The sequence below is a fragment of the Pieris brassicae genome, chromosome 2 (assembly GCF_905147105.1).
Source record: "Pieris brassicae chromosome 2, ilPieBrab1.1, whole genome shotgun sequence".
NCBI classification, from domain to species: domain Eukaryota; kingdom Metazoa; phylum Arthropoda; class Insecta; order Lepidoptera; family Pieridae; genus Pieris; species Pieris brassicae.
The window spans coordinates 8,457,642-8,478,459 of NC_059666.1; the positions used below are offsets into that span (position 1 = coordinate 8,457,642).

The 20,818-nt window shown below is 33.7% G+C and overlaps 3 protein-coding genes across 3 annotated transcripts; 2 read left to right on the forward strand and 1 right to left on the reverse strand.

The window, feature by feature from the left end:
* The first annotated feature begins 488 nt into the window (after nucleotides 1-488).
* On the forward strand, nucleotides 489-3,654 carry LOC123720651 (rabenosyn-5). Its single transcript, XM_045677351.1, has 6 exons — nucleotides 489-1,014; nucleotides 1,095-1,242; nucleotides 1,991-2,205; nucleotides 2,299-2,493; nucleotides 2,750-3,013; nucleotides 3,510-3,654. The coding sequence occupies exons 1-6, from the start codon at nucleotides 592-594 to the stop codon at nucleotides 3,582-3,584; spliced, it is 1,320 nt and encodes a 439-aa protein (XP_045533307.1). The 5' UTR covers nucleotides 489-591; the 3' UTR covers nucleotides 3,585-3,654.
* On the reverse strand, nucleotides 3,575-6,010 carry LOC123720650 (dynein axonemal intermediate chain 4). The gene has a single exon (XM_045677349.1). The coding sequence runs from the start codon at nucleotides 5,934-5,936 to the stop codon at nucleotides 3,756-3,758; it is 2,181 nt and encodes a 726-aa protein (XP_045533305.1). The 5' UTR covers nucleotides 5,937-6,010; the 3' UTR covers nucleotides 3,575-3,755.
* Nucleotides 6,011-6,766: 756 nt separating this feature from the next.
* Nucleotides 6,767-19,626, forward strand: LOC123720801. Its single transcript, XM_045677563.1, has 5 exons — nucleotides 6,767-6,822; nucleotides 16,654-16,736; nucleotides 17,036-17,482; nucleotides 18,125-18,345; nucleotides 19,073-19,626. The coding sequence occupies exons 1-5, from the start codon at nucleotides 6,792-6,794 to the stop codon at nucleotides 19,500-19,502; spliced, it is 1,212 nt and encodes a 403-aa protein (XP_045533519.1). The 5' UTR covers nucleotides 6,767-6,791; the 3' UTR covers nucleotides 19,503-19,626.
* The last annotated feature ends 1,192 nt before the right edge of the window (nucleotides 19,627-20,818 follow it).

Genomic DNA, 20,818 nt, shown 5'->3' on the forward strand with positions numbered 1-20,818 from the left:
GGTATTTTATATTTTTAATACTTGTAACCAAACTCAGGACCTAATGGTTAAACACTATCAAGTCAAGATAGTCAAAGGAAAAAGACCTTAATTATGCCTTAAAATCCATGGGGCAGCTGCAAGGCAGTGTTGGTAGCTGATAACTGCTGGCACGATGCTACCAAACTTTTTACCTATATTTATATATATATATAGGTAAAGAGGTCATGTATATATTATAATCTAATATTGTCGTCTATATAAAAAAAAAAATTTTTTACATTATCACATTCGTATTTAACAGATACACTTTCCGTGTCGTCGAGTCGGGAGAATTTTTACGAAAGATGTAACAAATTAATTATAACAGGATTCTTTAAAACGAACATAATAATAAAGGTTATTTGCATAGTTGCTATTGTATAAAATACATAATTTTATCTGTTGCATGTTCTTCGTAATATGTCAATCTTACTGCGATAAGACATTGACGTACCATGACAGCTAAATACTCCAAATAGGGGAGGATTTTCTATTTACTTAAAGGAAAATTCAAAATAATATTTTGCAAGTAAATTTGAAATATGTCTTGAAGAAAAAATAAATATAAAAATGGCAGCTGCAAATGATGATGAGATTCTAGAAGGATTCCTCTGCCCTATTTGCAAAGCTGACCTAAAATCAGCTAGCCAGCTTACGAGTCACTTCGAAACCCAACACGAAGAAGAGCAAGATTTACTGAGGTCCCTAAAAGACATATTTGGTAAAGCTAAAAAAATTATACTCAATGCCGATGAAAATGATTTAAAGGAAACGTTTGACCGTGCTTTGAAGTTCAATATACAGGATACATTTTATGTACAAGAAGAACAAACTGTCGGAGTTTATCGAAGCTCAATTGACTATTTCCGAGCCGTGAGAGTAGCTAGGCTAGAACGATATGCTACTGAAACTAACAAATTACTGATTAGGCTAGACAAATTAGTGTGTAATATGCCCAATGAAGCAAGCCAGAGAAAACAACATGAACAGGAGGTAACATTTTATTGTTTAATTTTTGATTGATCAAAGTTTGAACATATGAACATATCTATGACATTTTATGTTATTTTAAGGTTGTTCCATGGCTAGATGGATCTTCTGTAAAGTTATGTCCCAACTGTGCTAAATCATTTAATCTTACTAGAAGAAAACACCACTGCAGGCTGTGTGGTTCTATACTTTGCCATGACTGTTCTCTGTTTTTAGACCTCAGTGTAGCTAGTAAGTTTTTCTTTGTTAATACAAATACTATTTTAAGTTAAATTAATCCAGTTCATAATGAGAGTATTTGTTTATAAATAGTAACTATAATGCTTATAAGCCTTGAGCCACAGATCAAATTAACTTATATTTATTTTCCCATATCATTATTAACATTACAGTTTTATTACTACAAAATAATACCTACACCAGGATTATTCAATGTATGTACCCATATTATATATATATATACATCTTATAATGAATAATAAAACAAGAAGCTCTTGTGAAGTCAGCAAGATTACAAACAAATAAATCTCCAACAGTAGGAACTATACCCTACAATAAGAATTTATACCAGATACACTCTCTGCACTTCATTAAGTTGGTGTGTTCTCACAGTACAGCAAAGCTGGTCAATTCACCATACTAACCCTTTTAGTGCCATACATATTTTACAAATATATGGTAAAATGTGCATTTTTATGTGAAAAAATTCACCATTTCTGTTATTATCCACCAATATTCATAATCTTTTCAACATTTTCTTCAGAAAATATTTTTATTTATTCTATGATAATAAAAACATAGAAATTTAACATATTCACTGTAAAAAAGAGCGCTAACCCGACCCTGTAATTTTTCTCAATTAGTGAAAGCCGCATGACGGGGCTTTTTGGCACTAAAAGGGCTAATATATAATAATAAATAATAGCATTTGTTGATTGGTAATAATAAAAAATTTACTCAAAATGCGTTAAATTTTCAGAGGCTATAGTAGATCCATCTGTTTCACAACCACCAACTACTCAAGAAGTATCAGAAAAGACTGGTCTCCGTCTGTGTGAGCATTGTTATAATCTAGTTGAATTACGAAAACAAGTCCAAGAGAGTCGTAATGCTAAAACACCACTTATGTCAACTTATGAACAGATGAGGAATTTGATGGACCAGGCAAAACCAGCTGTCGCTATGTATGAAAAGGTTATTATTTTTTTATATGAAATCTATATTCTATTTGGTAATTGAATTATTATTTAAATTTTAATTAAACTAATTTATTGCTTAATATTTTAGATGTGTCAAAGCCTCTTTGATGGTGAGACTACATACAATTTGCAAGATGTTAATGCAATGAGAGGCAAGATTGGTAAACAAGCAGAGGGAATTGACATACTTAGCAAAAAGATTGCAGGATATCCGGCTGAGCCAGGCACACGGCAGGCAAAACTACAGAACTCTATAAGACAGGCTGCAGCACATTTTATCAAGGTTTGAGAATGTTTATTTAATTTTAAATCATTGCATTTTTCTTTTAATATAATATTTTTTATAGAAAAAAATTACTTAATAGTCTAATATACTTATTAAATTGTAAGATTATAATCTTTTTCATAAATTCTAAAAGCGACATCTCCTGATTTTTTTTTGTAAATTATTTCTAGTAAAATCTTTGACTAATATGTTGTTCGTGTTCCTGCATGTGGATGGTTTGCCTAAAATTAAAAGATAATATATAATTTTTTAGGAAGAATTACTATCATTACGTAAACTCCCAACGGAATCCCAAATTGAAGAGGTTCGTAAAGAGAGATATGAGAAGGCCCAAAGACAAGTGGAACTCGAGAGGCGACGCGCAGAAAGAGATAGAGATTGGAAAGAGGGAGAGGGAAGTGGGAATGGAAGTGGTACAAGCAAAATACAGCATGATGACGATAATCCATTGCTAGAACAAATGAATATTATTAGAGGATACATTAAAGATGCTCGAAAGGAACTGAGATTCGAAGAGGTATATTTTATAATTTGGTTTTCTTAATTAACCACGTTGTGCGGACGACTCTCATTCCTGAGGTCTTAGGAGCAAATTCAAACCATTTTTTTTAAAACTTACTCGTGCTCGTTGAATGTGCATCTTGAAGAAACCTAAAGTCTAAAGTCTTAGACCTAAAAATTACTAAATTCATTTCGGTATATATATGTAGTATATTACGGTATCTTAAATGTATAATTTAAAAGTCGCCCCAACCCAAATACTATAACTACATACAAGTCGTAAATTATTCTATAGAAGCCGCTTTTGCTTATAAAAAAACTAAATCCTTGTTTAAGAATCTGGTTTTATTAAGTACATTCAGACTTTAGATTTAGGTATTTTAATGATCACAGGGAAAAATATATTTTACTGAGAAATAGAAAACAATTGGCTCCTGAAAATTACAAGTCATAAAATAATTTACTTTTCCTCTTTAACAATATTTATTATTTTTAACTGGTTATTGTTTCAGGTTGCGATTCTTGAAACAAATCTCAAGGAACTGAAAAAGGAATATCAATTCCAAATGCTGTCTAACAAACCCTAGTCAATTTTTGTTGTTATTCTATTTATATTTGCATTTTTGTATTCCAAACACTAGTTAATATTCAATTTATATTTAAGTATAATGTAAAATGTTTTATAATAAATACATTAAATTAGATCATAATTAGTTTTATCACAGTCGTAGCGTCTAAATGACGTAGTTTCACATTCCTCACTTCTGTTTCATTTTCTTTAACTTGTCGAGCTGCTTCAAAAGTTGAGGTCTCGTGCATAGAGCCTTTTTGATCGTTTCGTCCAATAGCTCTTTTTGGTAGAATGGCGGTATCGGGGTATCTTCCAAATGGAAGGTGTGTATGCGCCCTAACGTATCTCCTACGAAAACATTATCACCGGATGGCGAAAACTTAATATACATTAAAGATACACTAGGAGGAAACGTGTATTCGGCACAAGGGATATGCGTTTTGCGGCGCAAATCCCAAATCGATAACACATTACCACTAGCTGATATCAAGATTGTCGAGTTAATAGGGCAAAATGCAATGTCAAATACAGCACTTGGACAGTTTAATGTCATTATAACATCGTCCATACCTTCTATCCACAACCTAATAGCGTTATCGGCCCCACATGATACTAGCAATGTATCCATAAACGGTGAATACTCCATACTGTACACAGGTCCCGAATGAGCCCTATAAACATCCATATGTTGGTTTAAATAGTGTGTCGAACATTTGTGTATACAACCTTCATCCGTTCCAACAAGGTATATGTGTTCTACTAAAGGATGCCACTTCATACACAATGCTGCGGGATATCTGGTGATAGGCACGTCGACTTTTAAACATTGCTTGGGTGTTACTAGACCTTTCATCTGCCCTTCCACGGTCGATAAACGCATCATAGGTGTACATATGAAATCATGAGTTTTGGTACTAGTAAACCTATTAATTCTTCCGTCTTGACATGTAGTCATCAAATATTGGTTATCCCTATCTATGTCTCGCCAACATATTGCCCAAATTGGTTCAAAACATGGGTTTGTATCTCTCTTACTTCTTGCAATTGTTTTTATTGTATACGAGGTGACGTCCAAAATAAGGACATCGCCATTTGCAAATCCACATCCCAACCAATTAGCATTTTTATCAGAAAATGCCACTGAAGTTAAGGGATCTTGAAAATTATATGTTCGTTCTGGTTTACAGGGATTTTTAGTACACCATATACATACTAAACCAGAGAACTGATCAGCATATGTGTACTTTCCATAGCCTACGGCTAGAATATTTTTGTTTTTTGGATTGAAAGATATGCTTGTTATTGGTCGGTTAGCAGTTTCATCACATTCAAACGTCCAAAGAGGTTTCAAGGAATAAATATAAATTAAATCAAGTGAAAGAGGATCAATACTTACGAGGCCACGAAACTTCTTCTGTTGACTTGAATACTCGAGGGTTGCAAGAACACGTTCTGTTAATAAAACAGCATCAAAGAACTCTGGTGTGTTTCCGATTTCAGCGAATGTTTTATATCCCTTATCATTAGTGGTGTCTACTACTTTAGATCTTTTGCGAAGTAACGTTGGTGCCGCTGACTGGTACATTACCATTTCATCTGGTTCCTCCGCTGGTTTCACCCTCGCAAGTCTAGCATAAGTATCGTGCATATCCCACATTGATGCAAAAACTATGGCATTCTTCTTTTGCGGTCTTGTAGCCAATGTATGACGAGTTTGAGTCACGCGTTGTTCAGTTTGTGTCTCCTCGACCACCATTTTTCTGTTTCTGCCTTTGCCTACTGTTATATACTGATAAAATTCGTTTTCTTCTTCTACAACGATAGCTTCCGAAGTACCCTTTTCATAGGTGAAGCAAGGTAGTTCAAACATAAACTGTGTGTCTGTTTCTTTCAGAACAATTAATACTTCTGGGGGATAAGACATGATAGGATAATCTTTCGGTAGATAAAATGCTGAAGGTGCTAATTCTAAGTCAACGTCGTCTGGAATGACTCCTTCTTCAGTATTTTGTGTGTAATCGATATGAATGTCGTCAAGGGAGATAGTGGTGGCGAATACTTTCATACCCATATCAGTGGTGGATTTAGACTTACCTTTGAGTGCGACTTCGCTACGTGCTCTAGGTTTACTTTCAAAAGCAGCGTGTGAAAATGTGTCAAACATAGTGACGTAGTCGGGATCCACAATATCGTCAGGTGTAAAGTCAACCCCTTTCTCTATTACGTTATGATTTTGTCTAGCTTCCATAAAAGAGAAAGTGGCCCTGCTTACTTTCGATAGGGAGTCAGCAATACTTAACTTTGATGGATCAGTGGTAGCAGTGGAACTTGGTCCCGTGGATACTTCAGCACTCTCGTCTGAAGCCATGGCTTAGTAAATTCTTTTGAAACCGGATATCAATATTAAACTTTATAACAATTACGCAACGTTTGAATATAATAACGACGCAATAACTGATTATAAATATCTATTGACAAAAAATCATAATGACAGACAATAATATTTCATAGTCTAAAATTGACGTTACAAAATATAGATAAATTTTTAATGACGCTCGCTTTTTAAAATTAACTTTCTTCTTATTTTTTCAACATAATTTTAACTTTGATAAAATCAGAATAGTTGTTAAAAGAAGTGTAGCATATCGCACGAAGTCTCATCGGTCGTCGTGCTTTGTGGAGCGCGCTTCCGCCCACACATCCCGAACGTTTTGCCTTCTCCTTATAAGACGTGTGCTTTAATTTAGTTACTTATTTTACAATGTGGTATACATTGTGAATAAAGAAAACTCAGAAATATCGATAACTTTAACAACCTACCAATGAGAACCAGTAACAAAGTCTAGTAAGCCTTGCCCTCTTAGTTTTTCGTCTTTTACTTTTACATTACAATCTTAAATAAGTATCAGACTATAGGTGATTAGCCTTCTGTTAGGACATGTACACGGCGTTTTACTTGCGATATATCATTCGTACGCATGACCACGGAGTCCAGAAAGCGTACCAAAAGATGACGCAGCATTTGTTTAAAATGCTCTTAAAGGACATTTGCGAAGGCCTTGATTCAGCACAAATACTTTCAAAGGTTGTGACTAATATATGAGTAACGCCCTTTGCAAGTTTATGCACCTCGTGGTCCGTGACGTACCCTCGTCATCAGAGCGTGACGCTGCAGCCGGCGCATTAGTGATTCAGGCGCGTGCCAAAGAGCACCTGCTCAGATATGAGGAGGTTTCTTCAGAAGCTACGTGAGAGTAAGTCAAATTGTTTGTTTACGACTCCATAGCTTCATTGTTGACGCACTTTTTATTGCTCCAAGACTGGAATAGGATTAATTTATTAAAAAACAGAAAATATTAATATTAAATATTTCGTTATTGAAGTTATCATAAGAATTTTTCTTCAGTAAAACAAGACAAAATAATTGGTCTACCACATGACCCAATGGACGGACAAACACCTTAATACGTGATATTAAAAGGGTTATCCTAAGGCGTAATTTGCCAAAAAATCACGGTTATATTTTTACTTCTATTTCGGTAATAACTATGTACTATTAAAACACTACGGTCCTGCAACCTACTCTGATATTTTTTAAATATAAATTCACTACTTCTATACATAGCGACCCGGTTTTATTTTCCTGGGAGTTGAAGGCAGCACCTTCAGATTAAACGCCATATGCGTTACTAGCCGTTAAAGCGGCTTTGGAATGCAATACTAGGGATAGGTTCCTGGAAAAGTGTTAATTGGCATTTTTGCTGACAGATTATTTTTATTGTTAGCGTCGCAAAGTAATACGCTTTAGTATTTAGAAAAAAATAACTCTAAATAAAGTGGGCTGTAATGCTAAAAGTGCAATATTTTTATTTTCTGTTTGAACGCAGGTCCTCGGGGCCTAAGCTTTCAACATTAGATGATCTTAATAACAAAAATATTTTAATTTGATTTTTTATGAAAAAACAATGTTTATGTTAAATTAAAACTTGAATGCCCACAGGTTTTGTATCATTAATTTAAAAAAAATGTAGTTGTTAAATAAAAGTAATGAATGTTCAAACCAGCAAATACACACAAAATTCCCAGATATTTTGCATAAAGTTTATCTTTGAGTCGATCAACATTATTAATAAGAGGTATCCCACGGTCTTCTGGGCGTAAATTTTTGATAAAACAAATAAAGATCATTGTATATGTACAATTATGTACCTAATTAATTTAAAACATATTCATTTGCATTTATTAATTTAAATTTCCTGACGTTAAGAAACCCGTTTGTAACAAAAAGTAGGTGAGTTCGTGATCGCGAGATAATTTAAAGGTGTAAGTCAATTTTGGAATTCTTTCGCCGGCCAGGGTGAGGACAAGTATGTTACAGTGGATACAATACAGTAATTCAATTCTTAAAATGGTTAAGATTTACAGTAATAGCACTGGCAGTTTGTTAACAGTCGCCCAGTTAAATACGGTATTAGACAAATGCGTTAAATATTTACATTAAAACCCTGACAGGAACTAAAGCTAAATAAAAGTTCTTTCACTAAGAAGAAAATCAATTTTGCGTAACTTAAGTACCTCGTAAAACTATTAAAGGATTCACCCTAACATTTTACATACTGAGAAATATATCTAGCCTCTAGAGTCTAGATAATGATTTTTTCATGCTTCAACGTCTCGAGGTAGAAAAAAAAGTATAATTGTCATTAAGCCTTGTGCATTAGGCGGCCTTAAAGGGACTGTTAATAATCTTCACACAATCACACAACACTTACGAATTAGTTTTAGTGACAAAGGCCTTAATACATACAATCCTTCCTAAGTCTCTAAAATGTTTAAACCTTATTGTGTATATTATGTATGTATCTTTGGCAATATTTATATTATAGTTGTTTCAACGAAATAAATAAACAATTCTTGAAATGATTTTAACATATTACGGTATATATCATGTGTTTTATGTTAATGAAAGGCTGATCTGAATGATCGAAAATGTTGTATTACTATACGGAAGGTATGCTGTGGCGTCGGACAGGCTGGGTCGTAGGTCGCCGGCACAGACTCCACGCCCAACTAATTGCGGCCACCACAAATAAATAATTTTTATCCATTTCATAAGTGCACTCTTGACCGTACATTTTTCCACGTTTAGGTTTTCTGCAAAGATCGGAATTCTGCGTGTGAAGATTTATATCATTTATTATTTTCTTGACTCCAACAACATGCTTACCGTTAAAAAGTTTCGCTCAACGAAATTATTTTATTCATCCTTTGCTAATATTTGCGATATGTGGCTAGTATATTTGAAATGCGGGTATATCAGTAACATCATCGACCAATTTGATAAATATTGACCAAAACAGGAATTAAAACAAAAACAATAACGAAAATTGTGACATCATTAACAATATGTGCCCACGTATATGGGTATATACTAACCTAACCTCTTTAACATAACAAAAGGTCTTCGTTCGACACCAAACTTAGATAACTCAAATTCATCTACAAAAATAATAAATAATTATATAAACAAAAAGCTCCTCCTAAGTCTATATGTAGTATATGCATTTTTTATTAGTATACATTATTTTAGATGTGCAATACTTTATACATTACTTCATGTGTTGCAAATCTTAAATTATGTGTTAAAGATCGATTTTCCGATTTGTATAGCATGCTTGTAGCTCGCATTCCAGACGGTAAATATTTTTGCAAACCACGTAGACCGTTGCTATAGAATTTTAACACAAGAAACTGCTAGTAAAAATTCTTCTGAAATCTTTATATTATAACTAATATATTTTGGCTCTTATGGCTAAAGACTTAAATTTGGAGGCATCGAAATAGGCTTTTCAAATGACATATAGCCACTTTTAAATACCCCAATGTATTTTGTTGTTTTTCCAAATAATTAAAAGATAATATGATCATGAATTGCGCGTAACCATTCATTCTTGTAGGGTAACAAACTAAATAAACGTAATATTTTCAACATACAAAAAAACATACATTTGAGTTAAAACGTCTTTTTGAAACTCGTCAATCAATCATATCAATCCGAAACGGTTGACTTTTTTTTAATGCTGTTCATTTATATTTCTATTGAGATTGTTTTCCCGTAAATAAAGACAATTTAACAATCATGATCCGGTTTTTAATTTAAAAGCCAAATCCGGACCAACACCTTAAATAACTTGTAAGTAGAATGCTTGGCGAATTTATTTGTATCTAGCTGTCAGTCGGGGGCTGATCCGTGTCTAATTCAAACATCATTACTTATTCGTCACAGTGCGGTGATTTGCGACACTTGAAAGTGTTCCACTGACCGCAAGATTCCCTTTCATCTGCTATTTAGAAATCTATACAGAACTCGGAAAATAACGTTTTATTTAAGACTCAGTTTCTAGACACTAAATACTACTAGACATAGTAAATAAAATCATAAATAAGTAATTTTAAGCTCATTTATTCATGTAACTAAACAACAATCAAATACAGTATTTACATCTTAACCTACATAGTAATAATAAAAATATTTAAAAAATAATAAAACGAAAATTCAGACAAATTTAAAAAATTTGGCCCTGACCTCAACGCTGGCGGCATTTCTTCGCTGTATTGCGATACTCTTTTGTTGAGCGAGGAAAGCACCAGTTCTGAGGTCTCCAATACTATCTACCAGGTGCCAACTTAAATCTTTAATTAGAGCCTGTGCACTTGAACCCCTACTCCAAAGAGAACAAAATCGTACTTGAACGAAAGACTTTTATTTGAGCCGTTTATTAGTTTCCGCCTCCCCTGCGGCCGCCCCAAATTTTTTGCTTGTCCGAGGGAGGTGAAACGGAGCAAACGTGTCCACACAAGTAGCATCTCATACCAAAGCCCATCCCATCTTCCAAGGGATCAACGACAGTCTCTAGCGATGACTACAAAATGGCTGGTTCATTGACGGAGGCAAGAGAGCGGCGTATCATGAAAAATAACTGCATTGTTTTGGCAATGGAGGCCATAGTGTCCAAGGCTACTACTTTAAAGCCACAGAGACACTTATGGGAAGTATATATGGGCACTTCTAAGCGGAGGCTGATGGCAATGCGGATTGGAATTCAGATTTGCAAAGAGGATCATCCCAGCTTCCAGCAGCTTCCCTTTGAAAGTTGGCGCTAGAAATCAAACTGTAGTCTGAGTTGGACGTTAACAAGTAATTAGAAGGAAAACTAAGATACAACAAGATATATGTAGCATCAAATTAATTTGTCTGTGACAAGCGACAAAAATTGTCTTCTTGGCTCTCCAAGAAGAAAATATAGGGCTATCCCTATGATTAATTCATTGTAATAGCCTGTGCGAGAACGTCGAATAACAACCTCTTCATGGTATGATTTTTACGAAATCCGTTTAAATTTTAATGTTGATAAGTTTTCGACGTACAGAACGAGTTACTATTTCATGAATTGCATTTGCGTGTCTTGTTCTTGCTGACTCGTATATAGAATTGGGAGGGTAAGCAAAATCAGTGATTACAAATTACTCATTTAATAAGACATTTACATAAGTTTAATTTGCTTAATTTTAAATAACTTGAGGGTTAAGGTTTCATGGAATTCCTAGGTTCTCATTTTTGTTTTTGTATCTCTTCTCTCAACTCTCTCAAAATCCTATCCTAATCTAATAGGAAACAATTCAGGAACACGGTCATATCAGAATAACAATTTGAAATCTAAAGCCAATTTATATATTATATATATATAATTGGCTAGATATATATATATCTGCCTCATTACTTATTAAAGACGTCGGTGCAACATTTAAAATATAATATGAAATTTATCCAAGTAGCTCGGGAACTCCTAAAATATAATTTCATTTCTTTCGTGCTATCGCTTACGCATCCGTTCATTCTCACGGCACAATTATAGAGAGCACCCTTAATTTCATCCCGAGCCCTACCAGTCCCGACCAGCTTTGCAATCATGAACTCTTTCGCACTTACCACTGATTGCATCGCATCCTAATATACCCGCGCAATTAGAGCAAAAATAAATATTTTGATTTGGAAATGGAGATTATTGATTGTACTCATAGAGCAAAAAAGTTTTATAAATTTAGTTGGCTACGCAAGTATTTTAATCGCAATTAACAGAACTTAAAACAAATTGCTTCATTTTTTAAATTGAGAGCTACTAAAACATTCTTCGAAATAGATCTAACAATAACGCTTTTGTGTAGCTTTGGTTTAGAATTACCGGTTTCGGATAAGGACGCCAACTAACGTATCTTAGTAAATAATTAATTTGACAAAATCCAAAAGTTACAGTTCTTATAACTATTACTTATTTAAAATGCGAGTTCATCAGAGTTATTTAATATACAAAAATTATTTAATTAATTTCGTATGTAATATGGCAATGATTATTACGTTCACATGTATCTTGTATCTGATGAAGGCGTTACTAACAAATCGTCTATGGGCTTAACTTTATAATTTTTTGATAATGATCTTAGTTAAGATGCGTGGGAGTGGGTGGGTTGACCCCTGCCCTCATGAGGTGCCCAATATATTTTTTGCTTATACACGAATTTCTTGATAGGAAAATTTATTTTTTATAAGTTACCTTCTATTCTTACATGTATAAATGTCAAATTATTTAAGAAATTCTAAATAAAGCGACGAACACGTTTTGAAATATATTTTCTGTTACGGAAATATTACCTATATCAAAATTTTTCGTATGTTTCTGGTCGTATATTTCATCCAAACTTTTTAAATATTTCGCGCCATAAAAATTATAATTTGACACAACAATAGGCGCGTGCACACAGCGTGTCACGGTGTGTCACTCGTACGCACGTTTTCGGCAGTCGTGAATCCTTCGCATTCCCTTCCGTAGGGCGCGTTCCTGGCATACCGATACTTTTTCCTTTTCGTATTGTACATATTTTGATATCCTTTGTAACATTTTATAAATTAACTCAGCAGCAGAAATTTCTTACGAAAATAATGTACAGAATCGAGATAAAGATAATCCCATGGGCCATAGCGTTCGCTTGTTTTTTTTAAAAGTCTTGTTTTCCTTTTTGTGTCTATTAAAACGGGGTTCCACTAATCCCCGAATTCCCGGGTAAAATGGCATTATTTTATTACAGCTACAAGTTTATTGGATAATATTTACTTGATATTATGAAAGAATTCTAAAACCCATTATGAATGTTACAAAACAGTCTCGAACCATTTAACTCATTAAGTGTAGTACAATGTCATAATAAAACGCTCATTTAATTTCCAAAAACATTACATAATTGTAATAAACTACACTTTCAGCAATAAAAATTTAAATGAAATAATAAAAGCGTGAAATGAGAGGCGTTGTGGCGACGTAACATGGGTAAATGCAGTTTTAGCGAATAGCGGGATTGTTGTGGTGTCGATTGTCGCGGATAACCAATACGTATCATTTTCCAATTTCTTCGAACCCAATGCATACAAATCATATTCTGAGAAATAATAAGTGAAACAATATGGACAATTAAATATATTTGTTGTAATATATTTCTTAATTATGTAGAAAAGTCCTTTTGTTTGTGTAAAGTTTCTATGTATTTATAATACATGTAATATTAATTATTCGTTTCTATGCAGCGTGTTCTATTATTAGTTATAAGATGAAGAACTTTCTTATCAATTGTAGAATTGTCTAGCAGTATTATTGCTCTCTGAATATATCTGGCAAAAATTTAATGCTGACTACAAAGGATAAAATAGGATGGAAAAACTTGTAGGAAGCCTTCTCCCGGACGGAGGCCGTATCTTAGAATAATAAAATTGTATTTTTGAGTAGACTAGATGTGGATAAATAAAGGCATATTATTATTATATGTAGTATTGTGTCGTGCTATAGCATTGTAACTGTAAACATACAATAAATAAATACATTTATTGGGTACCCGGATAATCTAAATCCTTACTTTTCGTGTTACAATATACAATTAAATCCTTTTTTCAATTCGTGTTATCACCACAAATCGTTTACATTTGTTTATAGTGGTTCATTCAATTACAAGAAAAGGAACTAAAAACATAAGCAACGTTTTCTTAATAATAGTTTCCTGTCTATCCTTTAAAGTGCCAGTATCTTCTCGTTGTATTGCGATACTGTTGCGGTGTGCGAAAAAGCACCAAACTCTCTAGTCGCCGGTACTATTTAAAGGAGTCTACTTAAGAGTAAATCGCAAAATATCGATGTTGGTTGGTGTAATCATGCTAAAAACATACATTGTACCTCGTTCCTTGCCTGGCAACGGCGAGTCCGGGTTACACCTCAAGCGGCTTTACAATAATATACTATGACATATTATATAATACGACAAAAAAATTAGGACCCGTGATATTTCATGACTTTGGCCGAACCCCTCCCCCCTTTCGAACCTCACGTGATCAATGGATAGCCCCTAACCAGTTACTCTTTGAAAACCAATAAATTTTAATTTCTCATAATAAAGTGATAAGAAAAAACCTAGAGCACATAAAACTATCAACTTTGCGTAATTATATACGCATTACGATTTCAATATAGATTAAGCTGTGGCTTAGTAGCTAAGATTACATTCAAGGAGAAAACATTTGATATTGTATACTGTTTACCGTTTGTGTATTTTTATAATGAACTTTTTAAAGCACGTTACATGCTTCCATATGTGATATATAGAATATATCATATTTTAAGTTTACTATGAATCTTATGTTCTCTTCTCTTATGAATCTAATCTTAGTTATGCAAACGCTAAAGTAGTTGTTATAACGAAAATAAAGCACGATTTTATGTTCGTAAAACTTTTTTATTCCCGCAAGTATTGTTCGTTAAATTTAAGACTATTCAAAAACTTCTTTGTTCAAACGCAGGTGTTGAATGCGATCTAATTTAAAAGCGTCAAGTGGACTGTTTAGACTGCCTTTTAGCACCGCTACTCATTACTACATTTATGTCTAACAAACCATGTACCACATATACTTTGCTAATTACTGTAACACGCGTAAGTTTTAGAAAATATCATTAAAAAGGCTCTATATACCAGAGTATAATAAATCCTGATGACTATATTTTAAAATTTCACACTGTCTATTTATAAATTAGATGATAAAGTTATATACCTAGTCCAACTATAAGTTTTGTTACAATTTTTTTTAAATGAAGTAATGTAATATTTATTAAAATGTATACCGACATATTTATTAGTCTCAGCAAAAAAGTGAAAATACTCTATTTGAATTTGAATTGAAATGGCCACCTTTACTTTAATGCAGGCCTTTAATCTGTTTGACCATGAATTTATGAATTTACGCACTGTTTCCAAGGGAAATTTCACCACTGCTTGCTCCAAAGTTTCTTTAAGAGACTCAATGTCACCGTGTCGTTTACAGCAGGCCAGTTTCTTTAAAACTGACCATAATTTGAGTCCAGTCTGAAGGGTTGAGGTCTCAGCTAGATGAGGGCTAGTCTTCAAATCTTATATAGTCCAGAAAGTTAACTTCAAGCCAAGCTTGGGTAGTTCGTGCCCTGTGACTTGGTGCAGAATCCAGCTGGAAAGTCCACGGTATATTTTTAAAAGTGTATTGCGCAGATGTTTCACAACATGATCCAAGACTGTATCTTGATACACTTTAGCTGAAGTTTTCACTCCTTTTTCACAACCGTTTGTAACTCCTTGATAAGACACGCCCCACCAAACCATCACTGACGCAGCATGATGAGCCTTGCAACTGTCTGATCACATGAGCAGCTTCTTTAGAACTGTGAGCGTACACTTTATCATTTGCTTATTGTAGAACGTTAGAAGTTATTGAAGAACATCAATCGTGAAACTTTTTCACCGGTAAAGAGGATATTTCTGTGCTTTTCATCAGCGTATCGTGACAGAGAGCATTTTGTTGTTCAACGATTTTATTTAATTTAAATATGAAAATCGTTGAACATATTAAACATAACACAAAAACAAACTATTCATAATCTTAAATACCTATAACGTATCCCATATTTTAGTTCTGTATCTATTAAATGCTATCAGTAAAACCTGCAAGGTAATTTTTTCATACTGGTCAGACAATATCGATCCTTGATAATGAACGACCTTTGAACCGCAATTACATATTGTTACGCTCGTATATCTAAATTAAGAAAGTGAAGTATAATGAATGATTCGTGACCGAGGCACTGTCGAATGGCGAGCCTCGAGGCATTTAGCGTGCGTATTCTCAAACCGCCTCGTGAGAAATCACGATGATTTTTTAAGATCCAATTATGGACGTACCATATTAGCGGATGGACTGTTATAGACGAGAATTTGTTCTTATCCGTCTAACAGTTAACCTAATAAATTGATATAGACATTTTGATACTTATAAAATGTTAATAAATGCTGCAATGGAATTGTTTAAGCCGATAAAGGAGCTATTATTATTCGCTGAATGTGCAAAAAAGCCTACAAGGTAATGATAATATGTAATTGAATTAATTTTATATACTTTAGGAATGTCACGAGGAAAAATGTGGCGTGTTAAGTAATTGAAATAACGTTTATAATTCAAAGAACTTTTAAAATAACAAAAACTAATGTTATAATTCTTAAATAACCACAAATGTTCTAAATTTTAATTTCGCTACGAAACGTTAACCTCTACGCTTTCGTAGCTGACAAATAAATCTCCACTATATCAAGATAATATTTAGCTTGGAAAGGATCTCTGCCAGTTTCGAACTTGCTTCCAAGCGCGACGGTAGGCGGTCTCAAGTCATGACCACACTCGTAGTTCGGTAGCTACATTGTTCGATCGGCTCATTGTTCATAATTGTTTATGCCCAATAATTCGCTCAGTTGAACATGGTAATAACTCTTTAATCATATCCGACGGTGTTGTGTTTCCTTTTATTGATTGCATAACTTTGTAGAGGATTTATAGTGTAAAGAAATCGATTTAAAATAGCTTATGTTGCTCAAGGTGCGATCATTCTAGCCATGTTGTGCTAGCATATATATATCTATATCTTGTTTTTTATTTAAAAAAAAGTAATAATAATATATTATACTTCCAGAAATATTATCAAAAGATCTCCCACCCCCTTACAGTGTAAATGACGAGGGATTACAAAATGAAAATGATGAACAACAAAACGAGGTATTTGAAAGATAAACTTTATTCGTAGTTAAAGGTAAAACCTAGGTTGTAACAAGATATACTAATTTGAATCATTTTGAACAGCGCATTTCGTGTTTTTAAATAGTTATTTCTTGATGTGAATAGCACATAAAGGTCTCCCATTTTAAAATGTATTTTTCTGTATAATTGTCGTATTCTGTGATATTTAAGTGTCAATAAAATTAATGTTATTTAGTTCGCTATTAAATCAGCCCTTCATGCTACAATCTCGCATATTTAAATTCTGCAAAACTTTAATACGTTAATCTTTGTTATAGGTTCCATCCACCCCGACCCCAGTACACGAAGTAATAGATCTATTAGCAAATTGTGACATCACCAATACAAGTAGCAATTTTTCTGAAGCGGAGTACGCTGAAATTGGTGATATGGGTCTATGGCACTCCACGCCTCTTCCACACAGGCACAAATCAAAAATTTCTCTCACGTGGGTGCTAAAGGAGAATATAGATAAGAAAATCCAAAGCGAAAAGTCTATATACACAGAGGAGAAAGATAGAAAAAGTAGGGAGAGACTGAAAAATGATTGGACGAATCGCAGATTCAAGAGTGCATGTGATGAATTTAATGGACTATATTCATGTTCAGATTCAAGTGATGAAACAGAATACATAAGGAAGAAACATAGACACAGACACAGGAGAAAGAAGAAACACCCCAAGTTTGGGTACGATATAAAGGATTTGGACAGCTTTTTAAGTGAGGTATGCGTACATATTAGAATAGTTTTATTTATATACAGCCTTCAATACTGAATATAACGAAATATTTTGATTTATCATTTAGGAGGCCAAGGCCACGAGGTTATTCATCAGGCGCTATAAATATCACGGAGCTAAAATAGATTAAAAAATAGACCAATCTGGGCTTATTTTTTATGTCATAAACGGTAAATAAGTAATTAAATAAACGAAAAATAATTTTAAGTATAAAAAACACAAAAAACAATAAAAGTTGTTCGTTTTGTTTAAAAACCAATTTAAATTAATCTCTGGTTTGACTTTTACCAAACCCTAAATTGTATGTAATTTACGAAATATCGATGGGTTTAAATAACGTTTTGCGGTTAACGAGGGTACAGGTTATCCCATGTAATTTAAACCAAATTTTCGTACAATATGCTTGTGGTATTCGTGCAAGAATTTTCTCAGAAATCAAATGATACTTTAGGGCAAATGTTTCGTTAGCTTTGTTTCTCGTTTACCTACTACATATAAGTATACAAAGTACTTTTTGCATCTCAAATTTATTAATCTACTAGGATACCGAATGGTATTATAAATATAGAAATAAAAACAACACACCTGTAGGAAAAATAACGATTAAAGCTTTGATATTTCCCGCAGGCAACATTAGATCGTCCAGGGAACATACCAGTTGTAATTGCGTTTCCTACCACCTTATACCAAACGCAGAAGAATCTTCAACGAGAGTTGTCGTTGCCTTTGGGGACGGTGGTCAACGCAGTCTTCAAGAACCAACAGTGGTTGTATGCCCAAACTCCACACGGCGATGAAGGCTACGTTTTATATACCGCCTGTCTTCCCTTGGGTATATTACCATCAAGGTATAGAATACTGCTTTTTTCTAAATAATAAAATGGTTTATTTAATAATACTTTACCTTAAACCAATAGAAAACAGCTTATGATAATTCTTTTTCTATTCACAAACTGGTGTCTAACGTCGAAACTCTGCTATGTGTTCAGTCTGAGGTCGACTCAATATTGCCTTGAACTCCGTTATTCCACCATTAAGGCATTATCTGCCGCGCACCACCGCTATGTAGATCCAGCTGCCCGTCGAGTATTTCCGAAACAATATGACATAGGATCCTACAATAAAAGAGCAAACAAATTCTCAAAAAGCCGGCAATGCACTCGCAAGCCCTCTGGCATTGAGAATGACCATGGGCGGTATCATTTAACATCACGTCAGCTACGTACCTGAGGAAATATCACTCACATTGTATATTATACTGACAATGAGAAGGCGAGTTCGATACATCCAGCCAGCCTTACGCTTTGCTGCTTTTGATAAACTTTTGAATAGAACCACAAAAAAGACGAAAACTTATGTTTATTTGTGTCAAACAAGATTTTACCTTGTCTCAAATTAAAAAGTATTTTTAAAGCAATGTATTCAACTGAGTAGTCAAACAATAATTATAATATCCAGCAATACATTTATTGCTACTACTACCAAGACAATGGTCTTTGGGACAGAAGAGATTGCCTTGTGCTTACTTTTTGAACACGAAGTTTAAATCGAATAATCATTATTAATGTGTTTTAGGAGTTCCCTTCAAAAGAAAACTCCATGTTGGGAGAGCAGCACCGACTTGTACCCTCAGCCATGCGGGAATCTCACAGACACTGAGAAAGAGCAAATACGTGGCAGAACTCGTTCAGAATGTAACTACAAACGTAGGCGGTTTAGAAGCTCCTGCGCAGAAAAAGACTTTGACACTTTATACCTAAAAACAAAATCTGTGTCCGATGTAAGAATAGTTAAAGATTTCACAAGACAAACGTTATTACTTGTAAACAGTGATTACGTTGGATGTGTGTTGAATAAAACGTTAACTGTGTATAAGGGTGATGTGGTTACGTTGGTTCCGGGATTGGGTGAAAGTGATGTGGACTCAGAGTGGTTTTATGTTAGGAAAAGTGATGGGAGTGAAGGGTTTATTCCTGCTGCCTTGACTGGAAACGGATTTATATAAAACTAGCTGAGATTGGGAATATCGTACCGCAGAACATTTGATGAATTAAGGGGTATCTTATAGCTCAACAAAAAAAAATATCTATTAAGTTATTCTTTGGGAAAATTAAATGTCGAAGAAACTATCTAGTTGTTGTCATTTGTTCCCTAAATATTTTTTTTGCATTCAAATATGAGTTTTTTCGCGACTTTTTGTTGTATAATCGGATTTATAAAAGTCGTAACTAATTCGACTTGAATAAACCAGTAAAATTTACTATTAATCAATAGTTCTTATACCATGTCCCTAATAAAAGAATTATATAGCTTTTCTGATAAAATCTGTACTTTGTAAAGTAATTCGCCACTTTTACCGTTCTTACCGTACCGTTTTAATTTATAGTTTAGTTTAGTAATATTTTTCTTTGATACGAAACAGATTGGAAATTGAAAAATTGTTACATTTTAACTAAACGCGTTTTACGTGATAGGTAAATAAGGCTCAAAATTTGAAATCTTAATGAAATTGATAACAATAGTATAATGATCATTAGTTTAATAACTTTATTTATTTATTGACACTTCGTTGCCTTAAAAATACACAAATAACGCAATACATAAAAAAATATAAGGGATGCAACGGGCGGCCTTTTCGCTAAAAAGCGATCCAGGCAATTAAATAAAAAATATATAACCTTAATCTAAAGTATTACAAAATAAATGGAAAGATGTTAAAGATAAGGAGTCTTGGGATTGAAAAGAATATTACTTTATTAAGACAGAGGACATTTTTAGGTGCATTATAAAATGTTTCGATTTCACGTAAACAAGCATTACACACTTTAACAAATTACAACCGGCAATAGTTTACTTTCTCACTAGCTGCTGCCAGGGAGCTTCGGTCACATTGAAAAAGAAAATACAAATTAAACACAAACAATCAATGGCACTATTTTCTGTTACTCAGAAGCATTCTACTTTAACTTATGAATTTCAAATAATTTTGATTCTTTATAAGGCAAGTAAATTAGAGAATTCTGTGCCTGGCCATATCTTGTTTTTTGAGATATGTCGGTTCTTTTTCAGTACACTTTAGTATTTAAAGATGTCTTCTTAAAGAAAATAATGTTATATTATATATTTATTACTAATTCTTCAAAGCCCGACAGCGCATATCCGAAGTTTCTTGTGAAAATGAGCAACGGTGTCACTTAGCATCAGCCTGCCTCCTCTTTTTATTGGACACGTTACATTAATAACTAGCTAAGCCCGCGACTCCGTGTGTGTGTTGTGTAGTAATACGTAAAGTGTATGTTTGTCTTGTAATAAGGAGCTGAT